Source organism: Populus euphratica, unplaced genomic scaffold (assembly GCF_000495115.2).
Source record: "Populus euphratica unplaced genomic scaffold, PopEup_1.0 scaffold688.1, whole genome shotgun sequence".
NCBI classification, from domain to species: domain Eukaryota; kingdom Viridiplantae; phylum Streptophyta; class Magnoliopsida; order Malpighiales; family Salicaceae; genus Populus; species Populus euphratica.
In genome coordinates, this window is record NW_011500556.1 from 91,168 (window position 1) to 102,670 (window position 11,503).

General features: G+C 31.8%; 1 protein-coding gene and 1 long non-coding RNA gene across 2 annotated transcripts in view; one reads left to right on the forward strand and one right to left on the reverse strand.

Annotated features, from left to right (window-relative positions):
• LOC105115371 (uncharacterized) overlaps window positions 1-4,367 on the reverse strand; it is a 7,633-nt gene extending 3,266 nt beyond the window's left edge. The window contains exons 1-2 of the long non-coding RNA XR_840327.1: window positions 4,357-4,367; window positions 754-757 (exon numbers count right to left, since the gene is read on the reverse strand). This is a non-coding gene — a long non-coding RNA (uncharacterized LOC105115371). The remainder of the gene's footprint in view (window positions 1-753; window positions 758-4,356) is intronic.
• Window positions 4,368-8,511: 4,144 nt separating this feature from the next.
• LOC105115372 (uncharacterized) lies at window positions 8,512-10,958 on the forward strand. The gene is made up of 5 exons (XM_011012233.1): window positions 8,512-8,684; window positions 9,445-9,504; window positions 9,719-9,802; window positions 9,917-10,092; window positions 10,582-10,958. Exons 1-5 carry the CDS (start codon window positions 8,663-8,665, stop codon window positions 10,678-10,680), a joined length of 441 nt encoding a protein of 146 aa, XP_011010535.1. The 5' UTR covers window positions 8,512-8,662; the 3' UTR covers window positions 10,681-10,958.
• The last annotated feature ends 545 nt before the right edge of the window (window positions 10,959-11,503 follow it).

Sequence of the window (11,503 nt, forward strand, 5' to 3'; positions counted from 1 at the left end):
AAACCCACTATTGAACCTTGTGAGAAAGATGATGAGTTAATATCTGAGGGTAGGGGTTGAAGCTGAACATTGCAAAGAAAAGACTAATTCCCCACCAGCACTTCTATTTCCTAATGTCATGACCAAATAAAGAAAAGTCAATCACAACTCTGAAATCTTTGAAACTTTCAAACAGGTAAGGATCAATATACCTTTGTTGGATGCTATTAAACAGATTAACGTGTTCAAGCATGACATTCATTCAATTAGATATTGTGGAGACATGTAGTTCCTCTCCAATTATTTTTTCAATGATCTCCCTTTATGCTAAAACTTTGGGGACAACCCCCAAAACCTGACTACCTCCTAAAAATACAGCTATTGACACTCCCTCTATTAACCCAAGGCTATCTTCTCCATACTTCAAATGAATCTTTCTCTCAGCTAGTACCTAACCAAGATGATTTGCTGATTCTAAAAACTCTATTTCCTTTCCATGACTGGATTCGCCGAAAACACAAATGTTTCTTAAGCGATGACTTGAGGGATTTATAAGTCTCTATGCAAATTTTCATATTTGTTTGGCAACCCAATTAAGAGTTATGAATTTTTAATGTAAGACTAGTTGATTTATGAATTTTCAACCAAAAAAGAAAATCTCCTTGTTTCATTTTGCGTAAAACACCCAATCATTTTACTATCTCCTTAGAGCCACTTTACTATATTTATTTTCCCTTTTTAGTCATTTATGGCTTATTCCTATGCCATGACAACATTACTGTTTTCTCGTCAATGTTCATACCGACATTTTTCATACCATTCCTTTGTTTTTAACCGGGGTTTACAAGTGTGCTGTATAATCAACATGAGCTTTTGTCACGATATTATTGGTGTTGGTAATATGCTGGTGGATGAGCTGAAAAGAAATCTTGGCAGGTTTACATGTATAAAAGATGTTGAAGACATAAATAGGGATGATAATAGTGATGCTGAAGAGGAATTTATAGAGCTTGAACCATAGAGGCCTTAACTTGTTAAAAAGTGTCATAATAACTCATTCTCTATAGCTTTTCCAGATCAAGAAGATAATGAACTCAAAACTAGGTTGCAATTATTGTTCCTTCAGGAGTTTCCTCACTTGAGCTTTAAATGTTTACATGTAAGCCTTCTTTTTCCATTCCCAAATGGTATCTTTAGGATTCTTGTTTGATATTATCATTGATTATGACATGTTGCTTATGAAAACCTAATGTTTTGATGATAATAGACCTAATTTTTCAATTCATATCTTACATTTAACAAAAGTGCAGTTTAGAATGGAGTCAATAATTCTTTCCGCCTTGGGCTACTAAGTAGATATATAGATTTTTTTTTAAAGATCAATCATTAACTCATATACAAAAATTTATCAAGTTAACAATATAATTTCAATTGAAATACATAACATAAAATATGAAAAAAACAAAACAAAATTCAAAATACATAAAACTAGAAAAAAAGTAAAAATAAACTACACCATCAAAGTTGCACTCTTTGATGTTTTGTAGAATAAAATTCATTTATGATCAAATTTTAATCAATATCTTTATCAAGCTCTCATTCAATATAAATCATCAAAGAATCTGCTACGAAGTCACCTTTTATTTTATTGCGAAGAACAATTTTAACATGCTTCATAGTTGAAAATGTTTGTTCTATGATGGCAGTGGAAACAAGCAACATAAAAAAAGATGAATTAAATTGAAAATCAAGTGATGGTGTTATGACTTATTTATTTCAACTAGTCCTCGCTATAATTCAGAAATCATAGATATATTCTAAAAGCTCTCATGATGAATCATATAAATATGATAATATTATAGCTGAGATATCAAATAATTCATTTCATGTTCATTGAAATCTTCAGGATTAAATTTCTTAGAAACCTTGCAAATAACATCAACTTTAAATTAATAAAGTTGTCTTTACATTTTAAAACAAAGCTAAGTACAAGGATTTCTATTTTTCCATTACTGAATTTAGAACTTAGCTCTTCCAATTAAAAAATTATTATTGGGTAAAATATATCATAATGATCGTGTTAGTAAACTATTACTAATCTTTATTGCTGACATCAACCACTTATAGCCTTTTTCATATCAAGCATTTATATGTGATATGTTAATCTTATATTATATGTAAATAGATATATATGCAAGGAAAAAGATAAAATTTGGCATCTCTCAAGGTTCAAAGCAATGCTTTTAGTAATTGATACAAGATTCATTGTATTTAAGATGTCAAGAGACTTTTGCTACAAAGTTTGACGAAATAAATCAATAATTCTTATTATTTTGTGCATCAAATATAATATGAATATAAATTCAAAAGATCTCATGACTATTAAACAACTACCAACTTCTTCATATATAGAGTGAGAAGATCCAACCATACTTTCAAGCACAATAATTATTGCACTATACATATCTATCAAGTTACACATATAATCAAAATAAGAGTTTCACCAAGTAGTTCCACTTCAATATAAATTACCAATTTGATTAGCTCCTTTCTCAGTCTCATATTCTCTAGTAGCTACCATATGTACAATTTCTATAGCTTGAGTAGAATGTATTTTAGTATGATGTTTGGGAGAAACATTAATGAGATTGATAATGATTATTAGTTTTGAAAAAAAAAAAAACCAAATAGAAATCTCATTTCTAGTTATTACAACTAATGCTAGTTCCAAATAAAAATCTCATTTCTAGTTATTACAACTAATGCTAGTTTTAGTCGGTGGGCAAAACAATGTATAAAATATGCATAAAAGCAATCTCTAAGAATTAGAGCTTGTAGTATATTCCATGTGCCATGCATATTGCTAAAACCATCATACCATTGACCTCATATATTGAGGACATGTAATTTATATCAAGTGAGAATATAAAAAAAAAAATTTCAATGTTGAAAAAGTAGTATATGAAACATCTATAATCTTAAAAAAAAATGCTCTTGTTAAAAAAAACACTGAATGTTAACAAATCTCAAAACAATAGCCATTTATTCTTTATTTGATACATCTTTGGCTTTGTCAACTAAAATACAAAACTTTGCATCTTCAGCTTCATCACAAATTCTTTTTCTCACTTTGTTTGTGAGAATATGCAAAATTTCTTTTTGAATAATCGATGAAGTATACTTTGCAGTTTTTAAAGCTTTTTATAAGACAATATCATCAATGTTAACATTTATTTTCCTTATGAATCTTATCATCTCCATAAAATTTCCTCAATTACTAAAAGATAAACATTTATTATGACCTTTAATACACTTGCTTATAAGTTAAGCCGTTAAACACTTTTAATTGTTTTCATAAGTCATAATTAATTTTTCTGAACTTCTTCAATAGTTTAAGCATTCAATATTTTATCAATATATCTACTTACTTGCATTAAATATGTAATAATTTTACCACATTATTATATGGTGAAGTGGAACTTTTCATATGCATTAAAAATATACATTTAACACCATCACTAACCCTTTTTTAACTTCTAAAGACTGTATTAGTGAATATGGAATGACGATCACTTTAATTTCAAAGAGAAAGCATGGAAAATAAAATATTGAATCCTTTGATAGAGAGTGCTCTAACAAAGGACATTGATCAAATCAAGTGTACTGAAATCGATGATATTGTCTCCCTGATTTGGTCCTCAAATACTCTGCTAACTTAGATTGATATGGACTTATTTTGATATAAGTTTTTCTAATTTTATCTTATTAATTAACAAGATGTTGCCATAATGAGAGATGTATCCAAGGATCTCATTTAAGAGTATTAACATCAATTTCCACTCTTTAAGATTTATAAAGGGGTTGGTTATTATGATTTGAGATATCAACATTGAATGGAGAATATCTTTTATTGGTTGGTGTTTGTTTGCTTAGTTTAAAGAATTAAAATATTTTTTTTCCTCTCTCGCTTTCTTGATTTTCCATTATAATTTGTAAGCTATTAAAGATACAAGAAGGAAGAATAAATATTAAAAAACAAAGTGATGATATGAATATGAATGCTATTAAAGATACAGGAAGGAAGAATAAATATTAAAAAAACAAAGTGATGATATGAATATGAATGATAATATTAAAAAAATAAAAGGCATGGATGATTTGTTGTATCAATTGTTATTGATCTATTGGATAAAGCCATAAGTTTAGCAAACAAAGTAGCAAAGCTTTAAAGTTAATGTTTTTCTCTTATTTCTTGCCCTCTTTATTATTTTATCTTTAATTCTTGCTTCCATGTTTAGTTTCATTTTAACACCTTTTACTTTTTTTTCTTTCTTCTTATGTTAAAACCAAGACTTAAAAAGACATATAATGCATGACCATGCCAATTTTTTTATTAGTAGAAGTTCCTTAATTTTGATTATGTAATATCCAACTTATTTTTTGTTTTTTTTCACAATACCCTTTTACCTTCACCATGTCAAGAACAATAATGAATATTTAAAGATGTTTAGAACAAAAATCCAAGTAGGCAATCAAGTTTATATCATTTCAACATTACAATTAAAATTCAAAAGGCTTATAAAAGCATTCTTTTATAAGAAAATAAAGACCTTCTATACTATACTATGAAGTTAAAGTTTCTCATTAATTAAGGATTACTGGATTTAACTAAAAGCAAGCTAATCAACCACTTGGATATAATAGTATTACTTAATTAAATTACCTTTAAAATTTTGACTTAAAATACAATCACAAAACATGTAGAACATTATTGTGCTGAACTGAATTTTCAACCAAAAACTTGTAAAGCTAACACAATATTCCATTTCATTAATGTAAATTTTCTAGCTTTTTATGCCCATGATTATATTTCCATTTTTACCTTTTTGTTGAAAAAACAGTGAGTGGTACTCAAACCAAACAAATGAATTTCAAACGCCAATCAATTAACACACCAACGCATACAAATAATGAAAATAATAAGTACGTTGTGCACTTATCTTTAAGAATCTGAAGGGTAAAAAGAATTACAAAAAGGGAAAAGCATTCAGATTGAAATATTGATAATTTTTTACCTGGGGAAATTTTCTGGCAAGGTATAAACATGGCTTCTCAAAATTATAATTGCTTTTAGGCCTTAACTGAAATCTCTTGCAGTAGGTTCTCTTAGTTGCGATGCTCTAGAGGAGGATTTGTAACCTATCTTTCTTTCTTTTTATTGAAATGTACGTATTATAGATCAAAAGTAATAAAGCTTAAAAACCACCAAGTCAAATTTACAAGCATGTAAAACCTATCAAACAAAAAGGAACAGGCTCCCAAAATGAATGTATCGGACAAGAATTTACAACCAAAGAAGCCAAAGGGAACATGCTCCCTGAACAAAGGTGTCAGGGCGAAGCCTGAATAGCAAAAGTGGTTGTCGATTAACCAACAAACCCCAGCAACAAGAGAAGAGCATCTCTGCCCAGCAAACTAGACGGAGTCAGTTTCCAATAGAAGGATAGCCGAATGACCCAGATGACTAGCAATCATGTTCAAAATAGCAAAGCATGCACATCAGCATGTCATACAACCCTGCGGCAGCTTGCATTACAGCATGCAGGATTTCCAGTAGGAAAGCAGAGCATTCAGTACAACAAGGAATATTGGACAGTCAAAGGCAGCAAAAGCGACACCCATCAAAACCAACCGCCATTGACAAACCAATGATAGAGATGTCACTTGGAGGCAGCCCATAAGCAGCAAACAACCATGCATTGCACCTACTGCAGCAGCATAATAAATCTGCATATGGCCAGGTCACTACTGGACATAGCAAGGCCAACGGACAGCTGCAAGGCTCTTCCACTGAGAGGCAAGCATCCTTGAACCTGCACCACAACAGACAAACAACAATGGACCAGCAGCTGGAAACCAGCCCGCAAACAACAAGCTGAAAGTAGCAAACCAAACTGATTAATCACCTCATGAGATTTCAGAGGGCTAAGAAGCCCTCTGATAGACCAGCAAAAAACAAGAAACAGATTTAACAACTGGATCTAGGTGCTGAAGAGCACCTGAATCAACTGCAAAAAGATCATCATCGAAACAACCCTCCACCATGGAACAGTGCTTATAGGGAGATACACTTTTACCTGCGCGATAGCCTACCTTAACCTTTATTTCCCTTTACCCTTGAATGTAGTATACTTGGGAATTTTCAGAGAGACCTTTGTTGGGTGTGCTAAAACTTGAGTTATTATATAAATGTAGAAGTGTTAAAGGTTAAAAAGCTTTGTTATGCTTGAGTTGTTGAATTTGCTAGTAAGTGATTTCTTGAAATATATTTGCATTTGGTTTTGGCTGGGCTGAATTTCATCCCAGGGAAAGCAAATCATGTTACTAATTCATCAAGTACTCGGTTTATCAGTGGGGTTGTATTTTACATACAATTCACAGCATGTTTGGAGAAGATGGGAGAGAGGAAAATAGAGAATAAATATACACTGCAATGTTGTTTAAATAATTGTTTTTACTTTTACTTTGATTGGTACATTGAGTATTCAACCTCCAAGATCTATATACAAGGTGTTCCAACAGTTTAGTAAAAATCAAGAAAAGCAAAGTTACTAGCTAGTTTTCTAGGCAACATTTATTTACAACATTTATTCAATGTAATTTAACTAGAAATCCAACTAGAATCAACTCTAAATTTATATTTTTCAAATCAATTCACAAGTTCATGTAGAACCAAAGTTTATAAATATATTACACTAATGCACAAATATATTTAGTTTATCATAACAAGATTGTAATTAAAAAATAATTAGCATGGATCAATAATTTATAATCAATCATAAAAGCATGCTAAACAAAGATATTTTTGAAAATACTAGAATTTATACATGTTTGAATCTATAAACTCTAGAAGAAGAAAATACTTAATTTTTTTTTTAGATTCGAGGAAACTTCACCTCTCGAAAAGCATATTTTGTGGATTTAGATGAACGAGTAAAACCCTGACTATCTCAAGCTCTTATAAGAGATGCACGCTCTGATTCGAACTCAAGACCTACTATGTAATGATGAATAATTTTTTGTTATTGTCAATAATGAATAAAATTAAAACAAAAGGAATATTTATTGAATCACTTTAAAGTAATGAATTTTTTTATTGTTATCAATTATAAATAATTTGTTATTAAAACTTTATTGTTTATCACTCGTGTAATTAGGATGTATGCAATATGCTTCTTAACATTCTAACACCGCCATCTTAGTTTAGGAGCATTTCTAACCCAATGTTTTTGAACCAAAAAAATACAAAGCTCAAAAATCTTTTAATAACATTAACCTAAACTCTAGATTAAAAAAAAAACTAAAAGAATAAAATGAGCATAAAATATGAGGTGAGGAATAGTATAAACATCTAAAACATTATTAGTTTATTTTATAATTACTTTTAAAAGCTAAAAAATTAAAAAATTAATTCTCATCATTATTAATTATTAATTAACCACTATAAACCAATAATTAAATCTAGTAAAAAATTAAGAATTATCTAAATTTACAATTATTCCAGCCATCATTAAATATTCCATGCATGCTGGTTATTTTCCTTGCTCTTGCAAGAGAAATCATTACTGTTCCATGCATGTCCAATAGTTGCGTACACAAATTTTGAGACACGATGGACTTCATTAATTCATACATGGCACATGCCTCTATGCTGGTAAAATTATACATATTCATCCAATAAGCATGGAATCCTGCATGCATGATCATCAAGAGAAATTCCCACGTGAACAGACAACATGCAATTGCCCTTCATGATATTGGGCTCCATTTCTACAAAAGGCATAGGGTCCCAATATTAAGGCCCAAATCTCTAAGTCCACTGGGGCAAAAGGTGCCAAGGTATCCCAGCCACCTGAGATAGTTTTCCTTTCCTTTCCTTTTCAACCTGAACCTGAAGCCGAGCCTGAACCTTAAGAAAGTTTAATTGAGGGTTTTTGTTTGGTCAAGCAGGGACATATTCTTCATGTAGATTCAGATAATTATCGTTTATCCTTTATTGTTTTAAAAAATTATTTATTTATTTCTAATGATCTCAAAAAATTATTTATGAAAACATATATGAGTAATACCACTTTTATTATTATAGTCATACAAAACTAGCTTTTTTATTTTAATAATGAGAATTTTATCGTGTCGAATTTGACATATTAAAATTAATTTTTTATTTAATTAAATCTTAATATACAAGAAATTATTTTGTGCAATCTTTTAGAAACTCAATTAATTAAATATTAATAACAATCTTAGGCTCAACCTTGTATTTTTTTTTTCTTCTTCCTCAAGAAAAGGAGGAAAATAGCTTCAAAAAAAGCATCCCGATGGAATATTCTATTATTATCTTAAACTCAGAATACTGACATCTTGGAAAATACTTTGAAAATGACCATTAACACAAGATAAATCACGCCCTCAACCTAGCCTACGCCAACAGTATATTGCCACGTTTTCAACCTAACTAACCCTAGCCCTATTAAATAAACAAGTGGTGTCCGCTTATAAAAATCACAAGTCCAGATTTTATGGTCAGTTTCACGAGTTCATAGGCACGTTAAAACCCTCTCTCTCTCGAAGCCTCTCTCACCCCCTCTGTCCATCTATCTAGTCGCCGCCTCTATAACTCACCATGCCTCGCCGAAGCTCTGGAGGTCAGATTTTTACGCAGATCTGTTAATTCTTTTCCGGGTTCTCTACATTTTTATGTGTTTTTTTGTTTATTTTTATTCGTTGTTTTAGATTTGAGAAAACGTAGCTAAATAATACAAATTTAAATTCTCAGTCTCTTTTTTTTGGGCGACTAGAGAGGATGTATTGTGTTGATTATATTTGTTTAGTCATGTTTTTTCTTTTTCTTTTTTACAGCGTTTGTTTGGTGTTTGTTCTCTAATTTGTGAAAGTTAATGTTGAGCATAAAGTTCGTTCCTTTTTATCTGTTTAAATCTTGGAAGATGCTTAATTGGTTTGGATTTCCATATTTTTGTTGATACGTGAATTGGGTGGTTTGGTTTTCAGGTTTTTAAGGAGGGTTGCGTTGAGGTATTATTGTTTTTCAAAAAGAAATTTATTTGGAAATGTATTAAAATTATTTTTAATATTATAATATTATAATGATTTAAAAATAATAATCTTGCTCAGTTCTCATTGCTTAGTTAATATTAAGCATAAAAACTTAGGCTCTTAGATGTTGGTGCTTGTTAGTTTTTAAATTTTTGGGGTTGACGTGATTGATTCATTTGTTGAATACCCATATCTATTCCATTTCATTTTGTTATTTTGGATAATCATTTGCGGGTTTCCAATCGTTTAGTTTATGTATTATGTGATGTGTTTTTTTTTTTTTTTTTTTTTTATCAATTGTGCAACTTGTCATCCAACTTCCTATTTACATGTAATCCTATGCTTTTGCAGGAAGATCTGCCCGCCCAGCTCCTCGACCTGCCCGAGCTCGCAGCCCACCTCCCCAAACAGGTAATGCTACTCTGCAGAGTATTGCAGAATAATTTGAAGATTGCAAGACATTCTAGGTGCACACAGGAACAGATCCATGTATCCCATTTAGTTTGGATTGAGGGATTTCCATGCAATTTACCTTCTCATCTTAAATTTGGTTCTGCCTCTTTTATAGCATAACTTTGCCTTAACTTCTTTGTGCGCGCGCGCATGGTTGTGTGTTCTGATGCAGTTAACCATGCTCCTCCACCAGCTCATGCTCAGAGCAGCGGTGGTGGATCAATTCTTGGAGGCATTGGTTCAACCATAGCTCAGGGTATGTGCAAGATAGATCATTGCTTCCCTGGGATTGAAACCCTCTCTTTCATGTTATTTCTTGGTCATGTTATGTTTATTTGAATTAGCATAAGCCTGATTCTTCTTATAACAGGGATGGCTTTTGGCACTGGAAGTGCTGTGGCACACAGAGCTGTCGATGCTGTGATGGGTCCTCGCACTATTCAACATGAAACTGTGGTCTCTGAGGCTGCAGCTGCCGCAGCACCCACTGCAAGCAGTATGGGTGGTGCTGATGCATGCAATATCCACACCAAGGCATTCCAAGATGTATGTACACTTTTCTTGCTTGGTTACTTATTTGCAAAGATTAGCAATGTAAATCAAGTGATTAATTATGTTTGTTAATTTATGGTATTGCCTGGAGGATGGTAGACAATGACTCCAAAATTTAAAAAATGCAGTTCTGAACTGCTATACATCCCTTGACCTCACTCCTAATTCCTGTTATGATTTTTAAAAATAACGTGGTTATGATGTCTAGATGCCATAGAGAATCCATTGATTCCTGGGACAAGATCCTCGACATATAGTGACATGAATCCACAAGAATAGGAAAACAATCTTTGAGCTGGTTCATTGTTAGAACTATATATTGAAAATAGAGTTCAGACTCTTCCAAGAAGGGATACTGCTCTTTACAAAATGCTTGTGATTTTTATATTTGCACCATTTCCTGGATTTTTTTATGTGCAATACACGAACTTAGGTTGTAAATTGCTCCTGCATTGACATTAGTTTCACCTGTATTCTTTGCAGTGTGTGAACAACTTTGGAAATGACATCAGCAAGTGCCAGTTCTACATGGACATGTTGACCGAGTGCAGGAAGAACTCAGGCTCCATGTTGGGTGCCTAGGTGTTGTCGCTTTTCGTTGCCATGAAATGGAGCATGTACTTTTAACATAATTTCTATCATGATCTATACATGTGATGATGAAGAAGCTGCTGTCCATTTATGATACATTTAATAATTTTTGTGGTTACCTACTGGACTTGGAGGACTAATTACTGGACCTTTCCCAGTTATTATTTGACTCCGGTTCTCAGATTGCTATTCCAATCTCAACTGCATATTCATTGGACTGAATGGCAATGGCTGGTCTTGAATAACGAAGATGGACACTGATTCAGTAATGATATCTGTTTTCGTTCCTTGTTTATTTAATTGTTTAGGTATTTTTGAAATATTATCACTGAAATACTAAAGAAATTTTGACATGAACTCTTGTAAAGTTAATTTTCAACAACAAATTACGACAGGTAATGTAAGACGGGATCGTAAGAATATGAAATAATATGTTTTAGATCAAGAGTATTCATTTCTGAATCGAGTTATAATTTTAGGTTGATTTCAAGAATGTTGATTTAATGATAAATTAAATGTAAAAAGCGTAAGAAGTTACCCAATTAGAATTCAAATTGTAGAATGCAAATCTTTGCAAGCTAAAAATTCCCAACAATTTAAAACTGTTTTCTGTCTCTTACATGCGCGTCTCGCAAGCTATAGACGATGTGAACAAATCTGAGATACTCTGCCTGCTGTAGCGAGGATTTACGTCCTCTTCCATAAATTCTCCAACGAGACAACTGTCGCCTACTGTGCTGTTGAATTTGTCCGGTCTCGTGTGGTTGCCGGCCTTGGAACCAGCCTTACAACCACAAACTCACCGGAAAACTGA

What these genes read in the sequence shown, in the direction of transcription:
- LOC105115372 (XM_011012233.1), top strand. Translation starts at nt 8,663, where the DNA reads ATGCCTCGCCGAAGCTCTGGAG. An exon ending in CAGCCCACCTCCCCAAACAG is followed by an intron (nt 9,505 to 9,718) that starts GTAATGCTACTC and finishes GTTCTGATGCAG; the next exon opens with TTAACCATGCTCCTCCACCA. An exon ending in TGGTTCAACCATAGCTCAGG is followed by an intron (nt 9,803 to 9,916) that starts GTATGTGCAAGA and finishes TTCTTATAACAG; the next exon opens with GGATGGCTTTTGGCACTGGA.